Source organism: Staurois parvus, unplaced genomic scaffold, assembly GCF_062004578.1.
Source record: "Staurois parvus isolate SC_StPar_1 unplaced genomic scaffold, SC_StPar_1.0 ptg000183l, whole genome shotgun sequence".
Classification (NCBI taxonomy): domain Eukaryota; kingdom Metazoa; phylum Chordata; class Amphibia; order Anura; family Ranidae; genus Staurois; species Staurois parvus.
In genome coordinates, this window is record NW_028317979.1 from 9222517 (window position 1) to 9250302 (window position 27786).

The 27786-nt window shown below is 40.7% G+C and overlaps 1 protein-coding gene across 1 annotated transcript in view; it reads left to right on the plus strand.

Annotated features, from left to right (window-relative positions):
* ABCA4 (ATP binding cassette subfamily A member 4) overlaps nt 1–27786 on the plus strand; it is a 259321-nt gene that overhangs the window by 218057 nt on the left and 13478 nt on the right. The window contains exons 48-49 of the mRNA XM_089677323.1: nt 23651–23792; nt 24002–24136. Of these exons, the coding sequence (XP_089533449.1) occupies nt 23651–23792; nt 24002–24136 (277 nt within the window). The remainder of the gene's footprint in view (nt 1–23650; nt 23793–24001; nt 24137–27786) is intronic.

The window sequence follows — 27786 nt, forward strand, 5'->3', positions numbered from 1 at the left end:
AACCCTCAAGATGGACATTACAATAAATAATGAATTGCAGTCATATTGGTCAATAGACCTGATTCCTCATATGCCCATGTTCTCTGCTGTGACATATATGCCCAACAAGGACCAGCAATGTACTGGTACATCGCTGGACTTTGAGTGCTTATACCAAGATGATGCCTGCATCTATAGGCATCATCCTGGTATCTTTTTTCAGCTGGCAGATGACTTTCATGTCAAAGCAGTCCTAGTGGCTAATTAACTGCTGGATCACTTTTACAAGCAGCGGGAAGGGACTCCCAGATTTCTCTGAAAAGAGTACCTGTCATTGCCTATTTCAGGGGATATTTACATTCCCTGTGATAACCATAAAAGTGATTAAAAAAAGGAAAGGGAGAGTGTAAAAAAGAAAAATAAATAATTAAAACAAACCACACCCCCCCCTCGTGCTTGCGCGCATAGGCAAACGCAAGCGATGGTCCCATGTCGGTATGTAAACAGAGTTTGCACCATGCATGTGAGGTATCACCACAAACGTCAAATCATGGGCAGTAATACTAGTACTAGACCTCCTGCGTAAATCTAAAGTGGTAACCTGTAAAGGCTTATAAATTGCCGCCTATGGATATTTAAACATTTACATAATTTGTCGCCATTGCACAAGCGCGTGCAAATTTTAAAGCATGTCATGTTAGGTATTTATTTAATCAGCATAACATCATCTTTTATAATTTATCAAACAATTGGACAATAGTTTGTGTTTTTGTGCATTAAAATTGAAAAAGTGTATTTTTTCCCAAAAAATTGCATTTAAAAACATCACTGCGTGAATACTTTGTGATTTAAAAAAGTTCCAACACCCACCATTTTATTCTCTAGATCCTCTGCTTTAAAAATATATATAATGTTTGGGGGGTTCAAAATTATTTTCTAGCAAAAAAGTTTTCCTTGTAAACAAAAAGCATCAAAAAAGGCTTGGTCTTCAAGTGGTTAGAAGAGTGGATGATGTGTGACATTGGCCCTGAAATGCCAGGATAATAGAAGCAACCCCCAAAATGACCCCTTTTTGGAAAGTAGACACTCCAAGGTATTTGCTACGGGGCATAGTGAGTATTTCGCAGATCCCATTTGTTGCCAAAATGTATTTTTTCTTTTCTTTCTTTTTTTTTTTCAAAATCCCGTGACAAAAATTATATCTGCAAAATAATCACAATGCTTCTTATCAAATTCCTTTAGGTGTCTACTTTCCAAAAAGGGGTCAATTGGGGGGTGTTTGTAGGTAGTGAGGAAGAGATATGAGGAAATATGCCCTTTGAAAGCCTGAAGGTGGTCATTGGATTTTGGGGGCCTGTATGTGGCTAGGCTGCCAAGAAATTTCTCGCAGGTGGTATCCCTGTACTTGGGGGAAGTAGCAGAATGTGTTTTGGGGTGTTATTCCACATATTCCTATGGCATGTGCGAGCAATGTTTCATGTAAGTGAAAACTTTGTGTAAAAGAAAACATTTTCATCATTTTCCAAAAATTTGTGGCAAGAAAAACCTTCCATGGACTCAACATGCCTCTCAGCAAATTCCTTGGGGTGTCTACTTTCCAAAAAAGGGTACCTTGTTTTATTTTGTACTGCCCTGGCATTTTATCACCTCAAGAAATGTGATAGGCAGTCAAAAAGTAAAAGCTGTGTAAATTCCAATATATACTGTATACTACAGTTTGTAGATGCTATAACTTTCACTCAAACCAATTAATATACATGTTTTGGGATTTTCTTTTACCAAAGACATGTAGCAGAATACATTTTGGCCCCTAAATGTATGACTAATTTTGAGTTTATTGGATTTTTTTTTATAAAATTAAGTAGAAATGATTGTTTTTTTCAAAACTTTTGGTCTTTTTTGTTTATATCATAAAACTTAAAAAACCCAGTGGTGATAAAATACCACCAAAAGAAAGCTCTATTTATGTGAAAAAAGGACATAAATTTTGTTTGGGTACAGCATTGCATGACCATGCAATTACCAATAGAAATAGCACAGTGCCAAATAGCAAAAAATGGCCTTGTCAAGAAGGGGGGAAAACCTTCTGGGGCTGAAGTGATTAAAAGCTCATCTTCTTTCAGCTGTCTGTTTGCAAAATCATTTTGGTGCAACCTCTGTATGTGTGATGTACAGTAGTGATGGTCATCTCCATCTAGTGGCTGATGTGTACACTACTTAGTTCAATGTTATCCCACTACATCTCATACACAAGAAACCTGTGAGGGGGTCTCAAGGTTTCGACTGCCTACGGGCCTCCACAGAGTTTAATCTGACACTGTATATCAGTCTGCTCTCTATAGTCAAGTCTTACAAAAAAGGTACTGGGTTAAATCATTAAGTGTTGTTGTTTTCTTTTTCTTTTTTTTCAATTGTGACGATTTGAAATAATTTTGAAAGTGTATAATTTAAGATCCGCACCACCCATGTTACTTTACGCATTGGTCTTCTGTAACAATTCACTCCACCCAATACAGATTATAAGATTTTAAAACCATTTTTGTCTTGGATACAGTGGAAAGAGTTAAAATTTCTTAGGTTTTCTACGTTTTTTGAGTTGTCTGCTTCCCAATTCGGGAAAGTTTTCCTCACATCCTGTCCTGTGGGAGACCAGGACAACAAATGGGGAAGGGGGAACAGTTGTCTCCTGAAAAGGTTGGCACGGACAGCAATAATATTGTCTAAAGTTGCAATCCTTAAAAATGTAGACCTCTGGTCTGTTCACTTTAGTGGATTATTCATATCAACATTAGTTTCTTTTCCAAGCCATTTACAGATGAGGGACAAATATTCCCAAGCCGGAATTGGGGACATCATTGGAAAGTTCATGCCTTAGTAACCTTGATAGCACTTTAGGGCTAGTCTGAGGAAAAGTCATGTGTGACTATCATGTTCTCCTAAGAAGCTAATGCACAGAGAGAGAGAGAGTTTCCACTTTTTGCTGTAGGTGAAGGTAAAATGACAATTGTGTTAGAATTTTCAGAACACAAATGTGTGACATTGTTCAACTTTAATTACTTTATTACATAAAGCCTCAAAAAGATTAAAACATATTTAAAGCCAAAACTTTTGTTCTCATTTTGGATAAAGCAGAAAATGGTTAAAAACACTACCAAATTATTTTGCTGTTTCCCATTGGGAAGATTTTTCTTAACTTCCTATCCTGTAAACAAAACAGTAAGTGAGAGGAAACCTTAACAGTGTAGGGGGAAGTCCTCATTTAGACAGTAATATCAGAGACCATCTTTCCATCTTCAGAATATTGTGCATGTTCTATTCTCCACAACTCAGAGCACAATGGTGAAGATTATGATACAAGCTGTGTTGAGTCTTTCTCCATTTAAAAAGTGTCTCCGTTGTATAGAAACTTAGCATTCTCCTAGTATAATCCAATCTATTAAGACTTAGCCAAAAAAAAAACTCCATTCCATAAAACATATACAACATTCTGTATTTGTCAGTACTAAATTCCATAGCACTCAACTCACAGCCTCATGTAGGGTTTTTTTTCATAACTGTAATATTCACAAATGCAAAGACATATTGATAACTTTGCTTATGAGAGATTTGCAGTTGTAAAGTGATCTAACAATAAAAGGGATATTATGAAGGTGTGAATACAGAATTGGCTGGCACAATATGTTGAAAATAGTGAATACCACTCAGGGAAATAGCCAGAAAACACAGACAAAGCAATCTAATTTTATTATCCTTAGACAACCCCATACAGTCCATTTCTGTCATGCTTGCATTTTTTTTTTTACTAATGTTACGATATTTTATTGATATTACAGTTTACCGGATATGAAGCAATAACTTTAAGGAAAAATTACTTCTGCTAAGCCAAGAATTAGATTTGCTGTAAATGTTAAATCTCAAAGCACCTTCATTGATTTGCACTTTGCTGCCTTCTCACGTATTATTCCAGGGGGGAACATAAACCAGTCAAGGGAGATATTTGCTCTCTGAAATGTCTTTTGATAATGAAAGTGTAAAAAGCATCCAGCTAACATTGTTGTAGTTTTTCTATACCTTAAGGACCACTATCACATTCTGACAACTGCATGATGTTGAAACATATAATGGTAGTATTCACTATATCAATTTTTTCACATGTCCTTTTTCTTCATATTTACATGTACAGTTGCAAGAAAAAGTATGTGAACCCCTTGGGATTATGTGGAGTTTTGCATGAATTGGGCATAAAATGTGCTCTGAACGTCATCTAAGTCACAACAATAGAAGAACACAGTCTGCTGAACATAATACTACACAAACATTAGATGTTGCCATGGTTTAATTGCACATAACATGTAAACATTAACAGTGCAGGGAGGAAAAAGTATGTGAACCTTTGGACTTAATAACTGGTTGACCCTCCATTGGCAGCAATAACCTCAACCAAACATTTCCTGTAGTTGCAGATAAGACCTGCACAACGATCTGGAGTAATTTTGGACCACTCCTCTTCACAAAACTGTTTCAGTGTAGCAATATTCTTGGGATGTCTGGTGTGAATCGCTCTCTTAAGGTCATGCCACAGCATTTCAATCGGGTTGAGGTCAGGACTCTGACTGGGCCACTCCAGAAGGCGTATTCTATGCTGTTGCAGCCATTGTTTTGTTGAATTACTTGTATGCTTTGGGTCATTGTCCTGTTGCATCACCCATCCTCTGCGGAGCTTCAGTTGGCGGACAGATGGTCATACGTTTTCCTGCAAAATGTCTTGATAAACTCTGGAATTCATTTTCCCATCAATGACAACAATCCGTCCAGGCCCTGAGGCAGCAAAGCAGCCCCAAACCATGATGCTCCCTCCGCCATGTTTTACAGTGGGGATGAGGTTTTGATGTTGGTGTGCTGTGCCTTTTTTTCTCCACACATAGTGTTGTGTGTTCTTCCCAAACAACTCAATCTTGGTTTCATCTGTCCACAGTATATTTTGCCAGTAGTGCTGTGGAACATCCAGGTGCTCTTTTGCAAACTTCAAACGTGCTGCAATATTCTTTTTGGACAGCAATGGCTTCCTCCGTGGTGTCCTCCCATGTACTCCATTCTTGTTTAATGTTTTCCTTATTGTAGATGTGTCAACAAAAATGTTAGCATGTGCCAGAGATTTCTGTAGGTCTTTAGCTGACACTCTGGGATTCTTCTTTACCTCATGCAGCATTCTGCGCTGTGCTCTTGCAGTCATATTTACAGGACGACCACGTCTAGGGAGAGTAGCAACAGTGCTAAACTTTCTCCATTTGTAGACAGTCTGTCTTTCCGTGGACACATGAACATCAAGGCTTTTGGAGATACTTTTGTAACCCTTTCCAGCTTCATGCAAGTCAACAATTCTTGATCGTAGGTCTTCTGAGAGCTCTTTTCTGCAAGGCATGGTTCACATCAGACAGTGCTTCTTGAAACCAGTAAACCCAAAACAGGTGTGTGTTTTTTAAGGGCAGGACAGCTGTCAGCAACACATCCAATATCATCACACTGATTGGAGTCAAGGTTGGCTCACTCCTGGCTCCAATTAGCTCTGGGAGAAGTCATTAAGCTAGGGCCTCACATACTTTTTCCTCCCTGCACTGTGAATGTTTACATGTTATGTGCAATTAAACCATGGCAACATCTAATGTTTGTGTAGTATTATGTTCAGCAGACTGTGTTCTTCTATTGTTGTGACTTAGATGACGTTCAGAGCACATTGTATGATCAAATTCATGCAAAACTCCACGTAATCCCAAGGGGTTCACATACTTTTTCTTGCAACTGTAGACCAAGTCATTCATGACCACAAAAGACAAAACAGGATTGAGACAAAATATAACAATGTAAAGCCTACTTATGATAATTACATCATATTGCCATGGTTTAAATCCCAATGTCAGTCTAGTCATTCCCCTCTTTCCCCATGTGCAGCACTCCTGCTCCTTTAAAAATAATGGGCATATACTGTATACTTTTCTCCTAGTGCCTTCACCATAGGTCTTCGTTCCTAATCGTCTTGCAGTTATCAGTAGATCCTGAATGCTGAACAGCACAGGCCTACATCACATAGGTAGAATGTTGAATGACACTGGGCATCATTCAACCATCTGTAGGAGCAGTGTTGGATTGCTGAGCAGTTGAATCTACAGGGGACAGCACTGGGGCAAAGGTGAGTTTTGCAGCTAGAGTGGTTTTTATTATTTTTAGCTGGTACTGGGGACTGCCTTTTTTTTATCATTTCACCCAAGTTGGAATTATATTTTAAATCTTCTCTTTACAAAAAAACTGGTGCTGCAAATGTTCAAGTACCCTTTTCAGTGTTGTGGTTTGTCCCAACTTCTGTCACTGTCATTTGTGCTGGACAGCTTGGTCTCCATACAAAGTTAGTGCAAAATATAAATTAAAACATGCAGTGGCGTTCCAAGGCAGGTGCGAGAAGTGTGGCCCGCAACGGGTGACACCGGACCCGCTCCACGAAAAAGTAAGTTGTAAAGCAAGCTGACGATCCCCGCAGGATGGATCGGATCCATCCTGCTGGGATCGTCGGCTTTCTTTACAACTTACCTTTTCTTGGAGCAGATCCGGTGTCACCCTGAATAGGTTGCATGCTGGCGATCCCGGCTGTACTGAATACTACCATTACATGTTGTGACGATCACGGCGTCAGACCCCAGCCCCTCTCACTAAACTCGTGACCGAAGGACTAGCCAATCTAAAACTGCGCTGTTACGTGCATAACAATACCATGCCCAGCTGTACCCTGCACAAAGATTTTCCAGCTAATGGACCACAACCTGTGTGCTGGCAGCCTGGGAGCGATTGTTACTGGGTCAGGTTAAGTACGCAATTAACCCTTCACACTGCCACCACCTCCTTTTTGTACAGAGAAAGAGGAAACTCGGCAATATCAGCAATAACACTATGATGTTTGAATAATCGCCGGTATGCCGCTGTCAGCGCAGGCAGAGATATACCGAAGTTTAAAACACACACACAGTAGCGTTCTTCAGAGGCAGGGGTTCTTAGTTTGCATTAAAGAGCTTTAGAAACCGTTCAACACTTTCAAAAAGTAAGATTTATTACTAAAAGGTCAAAAGGGTACAATAAAAATATTTACAGAAAAAGACGTAGCCTATATATATATATATATATAAAGCAATAGCACAGCAAAGAGATAACAGAAAGAAGTTTAGAGGGAAGAAGTACTTGCCGTCAGCCTTGGGTTAAGCAGATCAGGTTTCAGAGCCAAAAGGATGCTTTATCTCCCAAAGCTAGTTCCGATGTTAAAAGGGAGAATCTTCAACTTCAACTCAATTCAGCTTGGCTCAGCTTTTTCTAGGAACTCAGCAGGGTGTCTCCTTAAAGCAGAGAACCAATAGCCTAATTTGGGGAGGGGTGTTGGGGCGGAGACCCAAGCTAGAACCAAAAACTCTCCCAGTTGATGTCATGGTTCATAACTTATTCTCGGTGCATTTAGCAGCCTAGCCACTAGTAGAGTAATATGCAGACGCATCTGCTAAACAGTTAGATATGAAATATGACATACCTGCTTGGATGGTTGAGATATAATTTTCTGCTCTCCTGTATATGCCAGCTAGGGGGTGTAATATACCAGGCGACTTATATTAAAGTGAGCCGTCTGAATATGTGCTCCATGTTTATGTAATTATGTCCTATTTGAAGATATAAAATTATATGGAAAAGTGAGTTTTTAGATGTATGTCTATTTTTACAACTACCTGGAATGTCTTTGAGGCTCAGTGAGGGCTTGGTTTATGGTTTTACGATCCCTTCTCCAGCAAGAGTCTCGCAGACATAGGGGCACCAGCTAGTGTGGTTTATAGCCATGACACCCTCCCAATGAGTTTGCTGCCTGTGACCTCTGTCATCATCCAGACCACATGTCACTCAACAGAGAGGGAGGGGGGATGAGGAAATCTGATTTGGGAGTAGAAATGATACAAGATGAAAGATCCTTTGCCAAAATGGAGGTTCGCATCCATCTCTGTGTGCGTGTTTGCTACACATGTATGAACTCCATATAGTATTAACATATTAGAATATTTTTTGCTCTAGTTTCTTCAAAGTATAGCCATGTATGACATTGTGCTCTCTGTCCAACAAGATATGACTCAAAATAGATTACTGTACATGGTGGAGGAAAGAAAACAAGTAGTCCATAGCAAAAATAAATTCTAGTTCATTACAAGTTGCAACATCTCAACTTTTCCTTTCATGCAAATGATATTAATTTCTTTTAGGTCCCATTCGTAGCTGAGTGTTTTGTAGCTTCACGCTCAAAGCTCCAAGCCCTCAACAAGCAAAATCCCTTTCATTCCAATGGCCCCTGTTCACATCTATGCATTTTGTCTCTTGTAGCAAAATGCCTGTTGCTCAAAAAAGTACATAAGATTTTTTTTTTTTTTTTTTTTAAGCGATTGGAAACCTTTGCACCCAAATATACCAATGCAGTCATTGCATGTAATATAAAATGTTGATGTTCCCCATAATTAAAAATCAATTTTTTTCTACCTTTATTTTGTGTGATTTTATTCCTGGTTCTGTGACCACAATCATCCTTTCACCCTCCTTTCAGTCACACCCACAGGCCAAAGCAAAGGATGGCTTGTGGGTGTGACTGAGAGAATGATTGGAGGAGTGGCTTCCCCTGGCGGAGCATTGGAGAAGCGGCTTCCCCTGATGGAGCTCTCTCTTGAATGAGGATGTTTGCATGTCTTCATTTATGAGAAAGCATGTGACATCACAGATGGGGCGGGGATAGAACAGAGTTGGGAGAATTATTGCTGACAATGGTGTGAGGAAGTGCCTGTGTGCATCCACATTTGGCTGCACTGGGCAAATGTTGTTGGTAGAAGAGAGGAAGGTTGCTAAATGTCTGGATTGGACAGTTGTTTCCAATCGGGCATTCAGCAATCTGAAAAGTGGTAATAATAAAAGTGGATTATAATGCCCAAACAAATAAAAGGTAGATATTTATTTTTCACTGGAATTCCACTTTAAGGCAGATTGGAGTGTTTTTGGCCCCACAGACTTCAATTGGAAGGCCTGAAATACAAACGACATGAGCATTTGTCAAGCATTTTGTTGCTTGTTTTCTGGCCAAACAGCAGTTCTCCTCCCCTAAAACTTTATATTGGCTAAAATAAAAATACCTGAAGCTTAAATACACATGTAAAATGCTTGTAATACACTTCTAAAACTTCTGTGTACTTTTGCAAAACTCTCAAATAAAAACACTTGAAAATCACTCTGCTCGGCTGTGAATGCAACCCTAAATTGAATGTTAATCCAGGAATTTACAAGGGGAAGAAGAGACATCGCTCACACTACCTGTATGGTCCTGTGTAGTAAGGAATGGCCTCAGCCTTCACATTGGCCACGCCCTCTGACACATTTCATCCCACCCACCAGGGATCACAGAGGACAGGAGACCTACTTAGGACCACACAGGTGGTGCGAGTGGTGTCTTCTTTCTTCTTCCCATTGTAAGTTACTGGATTAACATTCTAATTGACATTTGGAAGCTGCTACCCTGCACTTGCCGGAGAGGTGATTCGTCTCATAAATCAGCTTTTGAGCAGCACCATGACGTTTCACATGTCACCTAATTTGAATGCTGTTTTAGTTGTGTTGTGTTTAGAAATGTTAGAAAAGTTACAATAAGCAGACATACATATGCAAGTATAAGGATAAAAAGAAAAGATTTAACAAGTCTTTAATTTGTGCTATTACAATAAATGAGAAACCTGACATATTTTAAAGGGAATGTATAGTATTTTATAGCTTATTTATGATGTTTAGAGCTAAAATAAATCAGGTAAATGTTAAATATTGTATATACACTATATTTCCAAAAGTATTGGGACACCCCACCAATTCATTTAATTCAGGTGTTTCAGTCACCTCCATGAACACAGGTGTATAAAATCAAGCACCTAGGCATGCAGACTGCTTCTACAAACATTTGTGAAAGAATGGGTTGCTCTCAGGAGCTCCGTGAATTCAAGAGTGGTAACATGGTAGGTTGCCACCTGTGCAATAAGTCCATCCCAGGGGTGGACTGACCATTTGGAAACCCGGGCACTGCTCGAGGGCCCGGGGTCAGTAGGGGGCCCCATGAGATGCCCCTGGTACCTTTTTCATAGGCTTTTTTGAATTTGGGCAAGGACACAGGGGCCCCATGATCCCCTATTACTCGGGGGCCCTATGAGTTGTCAGTCCACCCCTGGTCCATCCATGAAATCTCGTTGCTACTAAATACTCCACGGTCAACTGTTAGTGGTATTATAAGAAAGTGAAAGCAAATGGGAACAACAGCAACTCAGCCATGCAGTGGTAGGCCACTTAAAATGACAGAGCGGGGTCAGCGCATGCTGATGCGCACAATGTGCAGTAGTCGCCAACTGTCTGCAGAGTCAGTAGCTAAAGACCTCCAAACTTCATGTGACCTTCAGACTGGCACAACAACAGTGCATAGAGAGCTTCATGGAATGGGTTTCCATGGCTGAGCAGCTGCATCCAAGCCTTACATCCCCAAGTGCAATGCAAAGCATCAGATGCAGTGGTGTAAAGCACATCACCACTGGACTGTAGAGCAGTGGAAACATGTTCTCTGGAGTGACAAATCACACTTCTCTGTCTGGCAATCCGATGGACGTGTCTTGGTTTGGCGGTTGCCAGAACGGTACTTGCCTGACTGCATTGTGCCAAGTGTAAAGTTTGGTGGAGGGGGGATTATGGTGTGCGGTTAATTTTCAGAGGTTGGGCTTGGCCCCTTAGTTCCAGTGAAGGGAACTCTTAAGGCCTCAGCATTCCAAGACATTTTGGACAATTTCATGCTCCCAACTTTGTGGGAAGAGTTTGGGGATGGCCCCTTCTTGTTCCAACATGACTGCGCACCAGTGCACAAAGCAAGGTCCATAAAGACATGGATGAGCGAGTTTGGAGTGGATGAACTTGACTGACCTGCACAGATTCCTGACCTCAACCCAATAGAACACCTTTGTGATGAATTAGAGTGGAGACTGCGAACCAGGCCTTCTCACCCAACATCAGTGCCTGACCTCACAAATGCACTTCTGGAAGAATGGTCAAACATTCCCATAGACACACTCCTAAACCTTGTGGACAGCCTTCTCTGAAGAGTTGCAGCTGTTATAACAGTCCCTAGGGCTCAATATTGAGTTGGCCCACCCTCTGCAAAGAGGATGCCATTAAAGTTAATTTGTGTGTAAAGGCAGGGGTCACAATACTTTTGACAATATAGTGTATGTATTTAATCTTTTTCATCCACAGCCAGCAGGTAGTCTGTTCTGCATTACTTTTGTTGCCGCATTTTATTACTTTGTTATGATCAGGCTGTCATTTATTCTGCTATCCAGAACAGACATACAGCCAAATGCGTCAGAAGGACACTCCCCCATCTTCTTCTACAACTCTGAAGTTTCAGAAAGATCGCATTATGCGTTAAAGTAATTTATGCAAGATTTAAAGAAAAAAAAAAAGTAAAGTAAAATAAAAGATCAATTTATGACCTGCAGACTTAAATACATTAGCAAACCATGAAACCCATAATCTACAATTAAACACCCAATTATTTTTAAATCAAGCCAGATAAAAAACAATAAACAAAGAAATATATATATACAGATATATATACATACATACACACACACTGCAAATTAAAGAGACAGTTTGAAAACACATTAGATCTCAATGGGAAAAAATGTCATGCTGGATATCTATACTGCTATGGCCTGGGTAATGTGCTAGGAAACGTAAGTATGCCCCATCGTTTGATGGAAATGAAAATTATCAACCAACAGAGGACTAAATTCAAAGATACCATGACAATCAAAGTGAAAAAATGATGCAGCAGGCTAGTCCATTTTGCTGAAATTTCATTGCAGCAACTTAAAATGGTACTCAGTAGTCTGTATGGCTCCCACATGCTTGTATGCATGCCTGACAATGTTGGGGCATGCTCCTAATGAGACAACGGATGGTGTCCTGGGGTATTTCATCCCAGATCTGAACCAGGGCGTCAATGAGCTCCTGGACAGTCTGAGGTGCAAGCTGGCGGCATCGAATGGACCGAAACATGATATCTCAGAGGTGTTCTATTGGATTTAGGTCAGGCGAGCATGGGGGCCATTCAATGGTATCAATTCCTTTATCCTCCAGGAACTTCCTGCATACTCTTTCCACATGAGGCCGGACATTGTCGTGCACCAGGAGGAACCCAGGACCCACTGCACCAGCATAGGGTCTGACAATGGGTCCAAGGATTTCATACCGATACCTTATGGCAGGCAGGGTGCCATTGTCTAGCCTGTAGAGGTCTGTGCCTCCCTTCATGGATATGCTTCCCCAGACTATCACTGACCGTCCACTAAACCGGTCGTGCTGAACGATGTTACAGGCAGCATAACGTTCTCCAAGGCTTCTCCAGACCCTTTCACGTCTGTCACGTGCTCAGGGTGAACCTGCTCTCATCTGTGAAAAGCACAGGGCGCCAGTGGCGGACTTGCCAATTCTGGTGTTCAATGGCAAATGCCAATCAAGCTCTATGGTGCCGGGCAGTGAGCACAGGGACCACTAGAAGACCTCTGGCCACCATCATGAAGTCTGTTTATGATAGCTTGGTAAAAGACATTCACACCAGTGGCCTGCTGGAGCGCATTTTGAGGGTCTCTGGCAGTGCTCATCTTGTTCCTTCTTGCACAAAGGAGCAGATACCGGTCCTGCTGATGGGACCTTTTAAAGCCCTGTCCAGCTCTCCTATAGTAGCTGCCTGTCTCCTGGAATCTCCTCCATGCTCTTGAACGTTTGCTGGGAGATACAGCAAACCTTCTGGCAATGGCACATATTGATGTGACATCCTGGAGGAGTTGGACTGGCCTGTGCAACCTCTGTAGGGTCCAGGTATCGCCTCATGCTACCAGTAGTGACACTGACCCTAGCCAAATGCAAAACTAGTGGAAAACAGTTAGAAAGGATGAGTAGGGAAAAAAATGCCAGTGACCTCCACCTGTAAAACCATTCCTGTTTTGCGGGTCCTCTCATTGTTGCCCATCTAGTGCACCTGTTGCACTTAACTGACCAGATCAATATCGCAGGAGTTTAACTGACTCAAAGCTATACTCACATATTAAACAGTGTTCCTTTAATTTTTTTGAGCAGTATATATATACACACACACGGTATAAAAAAAATTGCCACCTTTAAAATAATCACATTTTGCTTTGCAGTCTGAAACGAAGTGAAAGATGTAACACCAACAAAAAAAAAAAAAAAATCAAAAACAGAATCAGCGAGCTGGAAAAAGGATCACCCTGCTCCCTCTTAAAAAAACACAATCAGGTGTAGCTAATCTCAATAGCACACAAAGCCTTTTGACTTTCAACTGTGATCACCTGTGGTCATTTTGATTGGCTCAACGTGAAAAGAGCTTTCCTGGAGTATTTCAGTCCCTTGTAGTGCAACTGAAGCAAACCATAAGCTATGCGTGGCAAGACACTGTCAAAAGATTTTCAGGATAATATTATGGACAGGCACAAATCACGAGATGGATACAAAAAATTTCTAAAGCTTTATCAATGCCTAGAATCACAGTGAAGTCTATTATTAAGAAGTGGAAAGTATTTGGTACAACACAGACCCTCTCTGGATCAGGACATCGCTCCAAACCGGATGAAAGAGCAACAAGGCTACCAAAAGGCCTACAGCAACACTGAAGCAGTTGCAGGAATTTATGACAAAGAGCAGACATTGTGTGCATGTGACAACAATATTACAAAGTCTCCACAAACATGGCTTGTATGGGAGGGGTACAAGAAAACAGCCACTCCTCAAGAAAGGCCACATGAAGTCACAACAGTGCTTTGCCAAAACGCACCATGAAGAGGCCACATGGAAAAAAGGTGTTATGGTCAGATGAGACTAAAATTGAATTATTTGGCCTCAACACTAAACAATATGTCTGGCAGAAATCCAATACAGTTCACCATCCAAATAACACCATTCCCCCCATTATGGGTGGTGTTTCTCTGTAGCAGGGACTGAAGCACTTGTCAGGACAGAAGGAAAAATGGATGGGGAGAAATACAGTCAAATTTTGAGGAAAACCTGCTGCCCTCTGCCAGAAAGTTGTCAATGGGAGGAAAGTTTACCTTCTAACATGATAATGACCCAAACAGTCACCATCAAATTTAACCGAACTTAAGTAGTTCTGCAAAGAAGAGTGGGCAAATATTGCAAAGTCTAGATTTGCAAAGTTAGTGGAGACATATCCCAACAGACTAAAGGCTGTAATAAAGCAAAATGAGGTTCAACTAAATATTGACACAAGAGGGTGATCCTTTTTCCAACTCCGTGATTCTGTTTTTGAATTTTTTTTTTTTTTTTTTAATTGACATGTTGGTGTTATATCTTTCACGTGGATGTTACACTGAGTAACTAACTACAGTAGGATATAAACTGTCTGTCTTCATTTCAAGCTGCAAAGCAACAAAATGTAATTATTTTAATGGGTAGTGATTCTTTTCTATACCCACTGTATGTTATGCGGTGCTCTACCCTACTGTACCCAGCAACCACGAAACACGAATGTATAAATAATACAAATACAGTTTGCATGATAACAGTCCTTTCCAAAATGCAAAATAAAGTCTCTTATAAATCAAATGTGGTCAAATCTTTTCAGATCACACACAGAGTTGTCTTTCTAAAAGCTATTAAATATCTTCCTTTATTTACTCCAATGCAAAATAGGATTCCCTCCAACCAAAACTGAAGCCACACTCACTCACTCCTTTAATTATGGAATTTCAATAGTTCTATATAGCAATCCTTCGGATTGCATACACTCTGTTTCAGATGTCACAACATATTGCACTCAAATAGTGTTTACTCTATATCCTCTTATCATGTGATAGCCATCACATAAGAAGAGGAATCACACATAGTGTAAAATCCCAATACATTTGTAGCGCTATCCTCGTAAGAGCCGCTAAGATAGTGTCCAGGTCCTCCCTAATTTTGCCCCGCAGCCAGGCACAAGGTATTTTCACAGCCAGGTACACACATGATTTTGCTATTTGTCTCTAATGATCAGTCTAGGGGTTGTTGTTTTTGGTGTTTTAGTATTGGAGAATTTGGATAGGGAAAAGGGGATTTAGTAGGATACTCCAGGAACAGATCTAATTACAGTTGATGACAAAACTTCCTTAAGTAGCAGCCTTGAGTAAAGTCCGAATGTCAGAAAGGGGTTTAAGTGGACAGTGCTCTTCAGGACACCAGCCAGTGTCCTCTTTTTTCGGAACCACATTGACTATACAGCACACAAAATCCCCAAGATCCCACAGTGTCTGTACTCACAAGGACAGAATAGTAGCCTCCTTCCAATCTTCCAAGTGATGCCCTCCAGTGATACCAGACAGATCTTTGGCAGACAGCACCCCTTAGTCTGCTTTATGAAGTAGCAGGGTCGCTCTCTCTCTTACTTCAGGCCCTCAGGTTGCCCAGCTGAGACTACGTGGCAGCAGGTGCCTGGGGGCAGAGTGCCTTCCCCCAGTATGGCAAAATCCTCTCCATGAAAGATTCAGGGCTATCTAGGAGGGTGCTACACGTTTAATAAACATATAGATAAAACATCACACTCTCACATGATGATTTTAGTGTATAACAGTGCTATATAAAACAGCCTGAATTAGCAGGTGCTAGTATAGCGCTCTCCCCAACTAGCTACCTCCGACTCCTACACCGTTTTCCACTGCACGCTGTGATCATGATACCACTCTGGAACTTCTACATGAATAAATGTTGGTTATCTCATTATTTCAGGAGTGCGATATTTTTGTGCAATAAGGTGAATTGTAGTGTGAACTGGCCTATAAAGTTCTAAGTATGTATTGGGTGAACAAGTCTAGCCATGGCGACGATTACAAAAAAACATAGTATCCAACTAAGGAACCCAAAAAGAAAGGTCAAATTTGTGTCAATGGCAAGACTGCAGTTGGATTGAGGAGTGGAAATTATTATTACTATTATTATACAGGATTTATATAGCTCTGACAGTTTACACAGAAATTTGCAACATAAGGGCAGACCGTACAATTACAATACAATTTAGTACAGTAGGAATCAGAGGGCCCTGCTCATTAGAGCTTACAATCTAAGAGAAATAAGACTTGCTCCTCTAGGCTTGGGTGTATTGTAGAGTTTAACATGAGAGCCCCTACAGAATGTGGTAAAGCAGGCCATTGTTTGACCACCACATTGTTTGCATCGGAGAAAAAAACTAGCATGCGGGAACATTTGTGGTTTCATGATTTTGTTACTCTCTGCCAGGGTGAATATTATTCTAACGCAAACATATTTTAGGAGGATCTTAAGTAAAATCAGGCTTTATCATACATAAATAAGAAGTAATAACTCAATTCATCTTCAGCACTGTTCCTAAAGATACCGTATTTTCCGGCGTATAAGACAACTGGGCGTATAAGACGACCCCCTACTTTTCCTGTTAACATATAGGGTTTGGGCTATACTTGCCGTATAAGACTACCCCTCTTCCAACGCACACCAAAAATTAAAAAACATCAGATTTGATTTCAATATGGTATGGTATTCCAATGATGGGGCACTATTCCTCCCACTGACACCGATGGGGCACTATTCCTCCCATTGACACCTATGATGGTGCCCCATCATTAGTGTCAGTGTGTGAGGAATAGTGTCCCATCATTAGTGTCAGTGGGAGGAATAGTGCCCCATCATTGGTGTCCGTGGGAGGAATAGTGCCCCATCATTGGTGTCAGAGCAACAAATCGTGCCCCATCATTGGTGTCAGTGGCAGGAATAGCACCCCATCATTGGTGTCCGTGGGAGGAATAGCGCCCCATCATTGGTGTCAGTGGGAGGAATCGTGCCCCATCATTGGTGTCAGAGCAACGAATCGTGCCCCATCATTGGTGTCAGTGGGAGGAATAGTGCCCCATCATTGGTGTCAGTGGGAAGAATAGTGCCCCATCATTGGTGTCAGAGCAACGAATCGTGCCCCATCATTGGTGTCACTGGCAGGAATAGCACCCCATCATTGGTGTCCGTGGGAGGAATAGCACCCCATCATTGGTGTCAGTGGGAGGAATTGTGCCCCATCATTGGTGTCAGTGGGAGGAATCGTGCCCCATCATTGGTGTCAGAGCAATGAATCGTGCCCCATCATTGGTGTCAGTGGGAGGAATAGCGCCCCATCATTGGTGTCAGTGGGAGTAATAGCGCCCCATCATTGGTGTCAGTGGGAGGAATAGTGTCCCAATATTGGTGTCAGTGGGGGGAGGAATAGTGCCCCATCGTTGGTGTCAGTGGGAGGAATAGTGCCCCATCATTGGGGTCAGTGGGAGGAATAATGCCCCATCATTAGTATCAGTGACACCAATGATGGGGCACTATTCCTCCCACTGACACCAATGACACTTGCTGACTCCTGTTCTAGTATGGTACTGCTGCAGCCAGCATATGTGGTTGCAGCAGCACCTCTGCACTGCACACTTACCCTCACTCGATTTTCGCGGGTCCGCTCGGCTCCACCTCCTCGCCCGTGATTGGCCGCCTGTGTGCCTTTCCTGAGCTACAGTTTTGGCGGCCAATCATCGGTGAGGAGGCGGAGCCGAGCGGCAGGAGTGAGGGAGTGGCCAGAGTGACTGAAGGAGCAGCGCTTCCTGGATGGATCGTCGTGGGAGCCAGGTAAGAGACTGCAGCCCTCTGCCCACCCCTGTACTTGGTGTCCCTTCCATCCGAAGGGGGGGACGGCGGCAGCACCGTGCCGCCCCCCTAAAAAATGCCCCCTGACGTGTACCGGCGTATAAGATGACCCCCGACTTTTGAGAAGATTTTCAAGGGTCAAAAAGTCGTCTTATACGCCGGAAAATACGGTATTATTCATAATTATACAATTCCTAACAAAGAGTATGGAATCCCCATTCTTGGAAAATGTTTATTCAATTGTTTAATTGTGTAGAAAAAAAACAATCACAGTCATGCTCAAAACTATTTTCATTTAACATTCCAACCTTCTGGCTTTAAGAAACACTTAAAATAATAAAAGAGAAGGAAAATTGTAGTCCATTGCAACTGTTTTTGCAGATCAAGCAGAGGAAAAAATGTGGAATCACTCAATTCTGAGGAAAATATTATGGAATCACCATGTACTTTGCTATTCTAAAACAAACATCTGCATCAGATTACATCTGCAAATTAGTCTGCAGTTAAAAAAAAAAAGAGTGCTTGCACACCTTGGTGAGCTGTTGCAGCAAGCTGATTGATCTGAATCATGGCTCCAACACAAGGCATGTCAGTTGAAACAAAGAAGAGGATTATAAATCTTTTTCAAAAATGTAAATCATCATGGAATGTTGCAAAAGATGTTGATTGTTCCCAGTCAGCTGTGTCTAAAATCTGAGCCAAGTACAAATCAAATGGGAAGGTTGTAAAAGGGAGCGTACTGGTAGACCAAGGAAGACATCAAAGTGTCAAGATAGAAAACAAAGCAATATGCCTTGAAAACAGAAAATGCACAACAAAACAAATAAGGAACAAATGAGCAGAAACTGGAGTCAATGTCTGTGACTGAACTGTAAGACATCACCTAAAGGAAATTGGATTTACATACAGAAAAGCAAAACGAAAACCATCATTAACACCTAAACAGAAAGAAACAAGGTTACAGTGGGTTAAAGCAATCATGGACTGTGGATGACTGGATGAAAGTGATATTCTGTGATGAATCACGAATCTGCATTGGGCACGGTGATGATGCTGAAACTTTTGTTTGGTGCCGTTCCAATGAAATGTATAAAGACATCTGCCTGAAGAATACATGCAAATTTCCACAATCATTGATGATATGGGGTTACATGTCAAGTAAAGGTACAGGGGAGTCATTAACAGTCAAGAAATCTTCAATAAATGCACACGTTTATATTGAGATTCTGGACACTTATCCTAGTCCATCAATTGAAAAGGCTTTGGTGATGATGACATAATTTTTCAGGATAATAATGCATCTTGCCATAGGGCAAAAGCCGTGAAAACTTTCCTTCAGGCAAGACATAGAGGGGTTTATTTATTAAAGTTGGAGAGTCCAAAATCAGACTCCCTTCTGCATAGAAACCAATCAGCTTCTAACCTCAGCTTGTTCAATGAAGCTTTGGCAATGAAACCTGGAAGCTGATTGGTTTCTATGCAGAAGGGAGTCTGATTTTGGACTCTCCAGCTTTAGTAAATAAACCCCAGAATGTCAATGGCATGGCCTGCAAATAGTCCAGACCTCAATCCAATTGAAAACCTAAGGTGGAAATTAAAGAAAATGGTCCATGGCAAAGCTGCTCTGGCAACTGCAATAAGAGAAAGTTGGAGTCGGATTGATGAAGGATACTGTTTGTCAATAGTTAAATCCTTGCATTAGAGAATTCAAGCTGTTATAAAAGCCAGATGTGGTGCAACAAAGTACTAGTAGTGTACTGTAGTGTTTTTTTCATGATTCCATCATATTTTCTTCAGAATTGAGTGATTCCATATTTTTTTCCTCTGCTTGATCTGAAAAAAACAGTTGCAACTGACTACAGTTTTCATTTTTCTTTTTTAAGTGTTCCTTAGAACCAGAAGGTTGGAATGTTCAATGAAAATAGTTTTTTTCGGTTACTAATTTAATTGATCTCTATCTCTAAAACTTGAAAAATGCCATATAACAGATATTAATGCCCCTGCCCCCTCTGCCCAGACTCAGCAATATTGTGTTGGGGACATGCTCCGACAAGATGTAGAAAGTCAACAGGCACATTTATTTGTGTAGTTAAACTAAACAGCATCAGCAAAATGAATTTGTTTTTGCAAAGCATTTACAATCTGGCAAGTCATTTTATAAACATGTTTTTCATATGTAGACTGTCAGTGTGGAAAACAGACTTTGCCACGTGTTCAGCTCATGGAAATTTGGTGACCCAGGGCAGAGCTGATGCCAGCCAGCACCCACGTTGCTGTTTATCCACAGTGTTTATGTCTCAAAGGATGTCTGCAAGTTAACGATATGGTATTAGAGAACCCTGATGGAGTGTTTTGGACTGCATGCTTACTACTGATGCATCATTAAAGTGTGTCATAATGAAACCAGCATGATAAGTAATTATTATTAATCTATTTAATGGCATAAACAAGACAAATCTATGCAGCTCTAGATAAATTGTGCATTTGTCTTTATTTATTAGGCCTTATGTAATGATAGAAACTCTAAAAACTCCAAATGTAGAAGATAAGGCACAGTAAGAGAACAACACATACAGTGCTCAACATAAATCAGTACACCCCTTTTGAAAAGTAAGATTTTAATCAATATCTCAGTGAACACAAGAACAATTTCCAAAATTTGGACAAAACTGAATTTTATAGAACATTTGTTTAGCTCATTACATCAAAGTAAGGTTAATAATATAACTTAGATTACAAAAGTTCAGTTTTACTCAAATTAGTTGATGCAAAAATGAATACACCCTACAACAAAAACTGCTCCATCTAGAATTTTGTATGACCTCCATGATTTGTAAGGACAGCACAAAGTCTTCTAGGCATGGAATGAACAAATTGGCGACATATTGAAACATCGATCTTTTTCCATTCTTCAAGAACGACCTCTTTTAGAGCCTGGATGCTGGATGGAGAGTGATGCTCAACTTGTCTTATCAGAATTCCCCATAGGTGTTCGATTGGGTTCAGATCAGGAGACATACTTGGCCACTGAATCACTTTCACCCTGTTCTTCTTCACAAATGCAACAGTGGCCTTAGATGTGTGTTTTGGATCATTGTCATGATGGAAAAGTGCACGACGACTAAGGGCACAGAGTGATGGTAGCATCTTCTCTTTCAATATAGAACAGTACAACTGTGGATTCATGATAACTTCAATGAAATGCAGCTCCCCGACACCAGCAGCACTCATGCAGCCACACAGAAGGACAATGTCACCAAGATGTTTCACTGTAGGTACCATGCATTTTTCTTTGTACTCCTCACCTTTGCGACGCCATACAGTTTTGAAGCCATCAGTTCCAAAAACATTTATCTTGGTTTCATAAGTCCAGAGTACAGAGTCCAGTAGTATTCTTCTTTTTCAGCATGGGCCCTGGCAAATTCTAGGCTGGCTTTTTTGTGCATTGGCTTTAAAAAAAGGCTTCCTTTATGGAAAACACCCATGCATGCCAGTCCTTTGCAGTGTACGCTGTATTGTAGTATGGAAAACAATCACCTAAGTTTGGCTATTTCTTTAGCTAATTGCAGGAAATTTACATGGGAATTTTCTTCAACCTTTCTCATCAAAAGACGGTCCTCTCCAGGTGTTAACTTCTGTGGATGGACTGGATGTCTCTGTGAGATGGTTCCAGTTCCATCTTTATTAAATTTTTGTATCACTTTTACTACAGTATTCTGACTGATAAGTAACGCTTTGCTGATCTTCTTGTAGCCTGCACCCTTCTTATGTGAAGAAAATATTTTTTTTCTCAGGCCTTTGTGACATTTCTCTTCCATGTGGTGCCATTGCTGACAGCATGAAATGGGAAGGGGTTTTCTTTGTTAAGTAATGCCCTTTTATAATCAACTGTCTGCTGGACACCTGTTTAATGAATACTTAGACTCACCTGTATTTGAATTCTTGTTAATTAGGATTTTATTGTCTAAAATTTAGATTTGCTCCTAAGACATTCATTGGGTTCTATTAATTTTTGCAACATAATCTTGAAATAATTTGTTAGGAAAAATACTTTTTTGTGTGTGTGCAAATGAACAAATCTTGTTTGCAAACAATGGTGTGCATTTGTGGGAGTATTTGTAATCTGTTGGGGTGTACTCATTTATGCTAAGTACTGTCCAGCCTACAGTGATCCCACTGAGTCCTCAGGAGCTTATTCCATTTCTGCATCCTATATAGAAATGAACAGTCAGAAGAGGTTGCAGACATTGTAGGGGTTCTTGTGCTGTGACTTTCAGAAAATCAACTTTTCATCTGAATTTTAAAGTAGAACTAAAGCCAAAACGTTGTTGTTCATTTTGTATAGAATAAGGGAGGGTTATAACCACTGTCAGGTATTTTTAGCCATATGTGTCCCATTGGGGAGATTTACCTTTGCTACCTGTCCCAAAACCAAAATAAGAAGTGAGATGAAATCCCTCCAAAGAGGGATCTCTCTTCCAACTCCATTGGAGGATTTACACTCTATTCATGTTCTGGGGGCAACCTAAAATGTGGGATTTTCTTTCACGTTTCAGTGATAGTGGTAAACATGACCAATAGAGAGGGTGAATCTCCCTAAACGGAACAAAGACAGCAATAAAAACCTGGCAAGTACTCTATTCCCTCTCCACTCTATCCAAAACTTAAAAAAAAAATAAAGTTTGCCCTTTATTTATATTTTAAGTGCTAGTATGCAAAAACAAGGTTTGGAGTGGGTTAATAGAAGGTGAATAAATTCTGGAGCATGCTGCTTTAGTCCATAAAAAGTGCTTCAACAGCTAGATGTGTGAGTTAATTAGAGCAAAGGACTGCCATTGTATTTATGAATATTAAATGTAAGAGTTCCTAATAAAAATATGGTATCTCATTATGTTCTTATTTAAATGAAATGGTTAGTGGATCTGAAGTTATACAGAGGTCAAGCGTTTCTGTGCAGAATGATAGAACTGGGCAGTAAAACATCCTAAAATTGCCCAATAAAAGATTTGGCCAGTTCATAATAATCTGCCTTGCAGCATCACAGCAAAGGTACCTAACTTCAACATTTTTTTATTTTTTTAGTTGGTAATAGAATAAGTGTCCCACCTGGGAAGATTTCCCATTGCCTCCTGCCCCAGTGACAGAGCTTGATCATATAGAAGATGGCCAACTTGGAGGCTGAACTAGCAGCCATTAGTACATTGTAGATTAGCTTCCAGCCCTCTATAAATACTTGGTGCTGTGTTGGGTTTCTTGTTATATGCTATAAGGTTATCACCCCAGACCTAAAAGTAATCTTTATTAGCATTTCTTGTAAATGCCATGGCTGCTGCGTAATTCCCCATAGTCTAATTTTGGCTCTGGGCTTCAGCATACAGTATTTTTTCTGTTGCGTTGGGTAAAGCGTAGCACTATAGAAAATGAGCTACAGTCATTTGTAAGTTGTGTAAAATAGTGGCTATCAGCTGGTATTCCTGATACTAAAGTGTATGTAAAGGCAAAACATTTTTTTTTTTTAAGCATTGGATAGAATAGAAAAGAGTTGGGCCCTCTGTCAAGTTTTTATTTTATCTGCGTCACCACTGTGGATATGCACACCTTTAATTTTAATGGTGAGTAAGGGGAGGAAAAATTGTGAGGGAAAATATTCCAGTTGAGACACTTGCTTTGGGGATAACTGTCTAAGGTAGGAGTGAAGCATCATTTTTTCCAATTGTACACAGAAAGAAAAAAATAACCTGACAGGAGTTGTGATCCTTAGAAATTGGGTCATATTTTAATGATAATGAAGGATTAGGTTGTGAAGGTTTACTGTGTGTTTTCTCAATTATTTTCAAAGTTTTATCATATATTAATTATCTTCCAGCATATTGACAGACATTACGGACGTACATCAGAACATGGGTTACTGCCCCCAGTTTGATGCCATTGATGATCTGCTGACTGGCCGTGAACATTTACAATTGTATGGTCGTTTGAGAGGAGTTCCTGAGGAAGAAGTTGACATGGTAAGATGAATGCATATTCTTACAGGATCATAAATACTATATTATTGTTCATTAGGATGTTTTAATTGGCATTTTGGCCACTAAGTATTGGTGGTGTAAATTCTTGGACTTTATTATATAAAACCATTTGTGTGGCACCTGCTTTATTAGTAACTTTACCAAAATTATAGGCATCTTGTCCTCTGTGTAAACCCCATTTTCTTTGACAGGTTGCAGACTGGGGAATTGAAAAGTTGGGCCTTAAACAATATGCAGACCAGGCAGCTGGAACCTACAGTGGTGGAAACAAACGTAAACTGTCTACTGCAATTGCTCTGATAGGATGTCCTCCAGTGGTGCTGCTGGTTGGTACTTTTTCATACTTCTGTTTTCTGTCTGATCTCAGTTGTTTACATGGCTTCTTTTATTCTAGCAAAATCACTAGGTTAACAGCACCAAATTGAAAGCTTTATCAGGACACACCCTTTCATCAACCAAGTATAAGCTGCAAATGCCCCTCTCCATCCACTATAACAAAGCTATATTACTATTGCTACTTCTACCATCTGTTCAGAAGTTATTCTCTACTCAGTTCTGTATGCTTTAGGGAGAAATGGATTGGGTAAGCAAATATACAGTAAAACAGTTTTAGTAAATGGTCAAAGTGGTTGCAATCCTAAAAAACCCCACAAAAACAAGCTCCTGTCCCTTTAAGGCACAAGATATAGCACAGTGCTTTTGCCATGTCAGTTGTCCCCTTCTATGTTCAGCAATACCTGGTTTATCCTGCCTGTTCCTGTCTTCCCCCGTGTGTACTGATCATGCTTATCATGGCTGCTGATCCCTGACAGCATAGTCAGATTACATGTCTCCATCATCCTGGTGTGTATTCAGCATCTTTGCATCTCCCCCTCCCTCTCTCCCTGTCATTTCTGTAGTCTGTGTGAGAACTGTGAAGCTGATCTCCCTGCCCCTTCCCTCTCCTCCTGCCTTGATTGAATATTCTGCTGCAGCTGCTCCTCTCTTTTGGTAAAGTAACGTCTATTATATACTTTTATCCTCTATGTTTCAGGAACATATTAAGTGCAGTGTGTGTATTTTTTTTTTTATAAAGCTAAATACCTTCTTTGCACAGGACCGCTGTGTGGTCACATGTCCTCCCTCTGCTAGCTTACATACGTCAGAGGAGAATCAGCCCCTTCCACTGCACTCCTTAGATTGAGAGGGCGAGCAGAGGGAGGACATGTGACCACACAGTAGAGCTAGGCAAAGAAGGTATTTAGCTTTATAATTTACACACACGGTATTTAACATGTTCCTAGGACAGAGAGGATAAAATAACAGATGTGACTTTACAGTAACTTTGGGAGTTAAAGTTGTACTTGAGGTAGATATAAAAAGGCACATATTATTTCAGTTTTGATTAAAGAAGAACTCTGGAATGGGCAAAAAAAATCACCCATCAGTACATCCCCCTACACAAAACACTAAACCGTTAACATTTAGGAGAAAAGTCTCATTGGATTTTCATGATCTCATCTCTGTAATTCAAAAGATAACAGCTTCTGCTCTGCCATGGAGGAGGTGTAACAGCAGGGATTACATCATATCCTCTCCTCTCTCTCTCTCTGCAGTAAATGGAAACTACAGTTCCCATCAACCACAGGGAATTGTAGTGAATATGGGCAGGAACACTAGGCCTGTACATGTTGTATGTGTCTGAAAGCCTCAGTCTGCCCACCACTGCAATTTGGGCTGAATTACATTACTGCTTCCTGGAGGAGATGTGCCAGGACCAGTGGTTGGGGGGATAGGGAGGCATAGCAGCCATCAATCTTAAAACAGGAAACCAAAGAGAATTAATGGTTTGATTTGAAAATTAATAGGCTCTTTCAGAGCAACTACTGAATGAACCAGAATATGAGTGACATATTCAGTGAAGGTAGGAAATCAGCAGCAAGGACATGTAAAAAGGTTTTTGCCCGGAGTTCTGCTTTAATTAATGCATTGTTAAATGTATGTTTTAAAAGCAAATGTGTAAGTACTTAAAGCACAGCTCCACCTTAAAAGTGAAGTTCAGTTTTAAGTCTTCGTCCTATGCTCCCTGTTTAAGATTGGAACCTTTGGGGAGCCAGGGGGGAGGTGGTACACAAATTTGATAGATACCCGCTACCATTTCCGCTGTGATCGCCTAGGGGATTGGAAGTTGAAGTTGTCGTCCCCCTCTCCCTCCCTGTAGTCTTCTGGGACATATGACAGGTCCCAGAAAACTACAGGACCACTCATAAAGCACAGCGCTACTTGTGCATGCGCAGTGGGCACCCGTTGTGAGGCCGTGAGCTGTCATAGCCGGGTGCCCATATTGAAGATGCCGGGGACACAGGACAGCCGGTGAACCCAGCCGGTCTGAGCACACTGCGGGATGCAGGGACAGGTGAATGTCTGTCTGTTTTTTAAAAGTTAGCAGCTACAGATTTTGTAGCTGCTGACTTATTTAATTTTGACTGGACCTCTTTAATGTTAACTTGGTATCAGTCTCTTTACAATTTTGACAGGTAAAAATTTTGTATTTAGCTGTAAGTTTGAAACTAAGTTTCAATATTGTGGGCAAATGTGGTTGATGCTTATAAGCGACTTTTTTTTTTTTTTTACTCATCATGTGGGCTGTTGTTATTCCAGCTTTACTGAAAACTACATTGTAACATGAATCACAACATGCAACATACTGCTTTCTAGAAAAGTTTGTAAAAATATATCTCAATCATACAGTACAGGACACAAGCAACCTATTTTTTTTAATTATTATTTTTATTCGAATTCGAACCCCTGGGGCACTTCCTCTATAATCTCGCCTCAATCTGTGATTCCTCTTTTTTTGCTATTGTCTGTTGGTGATGGACCACTTCTCCTTCCTGAAGAAACCAGCTTCACTACTTTTTTGTTTTCTTTTGTTATTTCCTAAAGATTTCTTCAATCACCCTAACTGTCTACATAAGCAATGTATTTGAATCAGTGTGACCTCGGTAGAAGCTTTGGAACAGTACCCGCAACGCATGCTTTGTGGGCAACCTTGGCACTTGGTGTGACTAGTTCAGTTAGTCTAAGGGTGCTAAACAGGTCCAGTGCCTTGGTCTTTCAAAATGGAACTCAGTGTATGCTCACAGTGATAGGCGAAGACTGGACTGTTATACAGTCCAAAGTCGTGAGCAAGTAAGACAGGGTAGCCTTGCATCTTTGACTGTCATGGGGGTTTGTTTGGAATGTATTCACTTTACAGTTTAAACTTTTCAATCTTGGTGCTAAAATCCGGGCACTAAAATCCAGAGCTCAGCCTCAGGTGAATCACCAAGTGCTATGTCACACCATTAGTCGATCTTTTTAATGCCATTTTGTCCTAGAGCCTTTATAAGGAACTCAGGTGCTTCTTCCTGAGGATTTGTTGCAGTACGTACACTTGGGTATACCCAATACACCTAGTACACTTGAGTTACTACATACTACAGACACGCTTGCCCTAGCTCCAACACTCTACTCTAGAGGAATAACCTCACTTGTAGCTATGGCGGAGACTAGGCAAAAAGGAGACCACTCTAAACAGTAGGTGAACATTTGCTCTGCCAAAGGTCTGCTTAACACTCAGCCTCAGAATAATGATGCATCCCTTGCATCGGAGCAGGAACCAGTCCTAACACCAGCTACTGCAACCAATTCTAGTCCTATTGCAGGCACACAAGTGGCTTATTTGACAAAATCAGAATTTTCTGCATTTATGGCACAATTTCTCAGTTCGATTATGGCCTTAAAGCAGATTTTCACCCTCCTCTCCTCCATTTTTTTTTAAACCATTACTTGCCTAGTGTTGAGTTATACACATTTCAGATTCTCACGCACCCAGTGGAACCAACATTGTCCAGCTGAGAACCTCTCCTCTTCTGGCAGTGCTTAGTTCTGCTCTGCCATGTTTTGGTGTGATGTCATCGAGAGGCTGCCAACTCTACTGAGTTCAGTTCTTGAT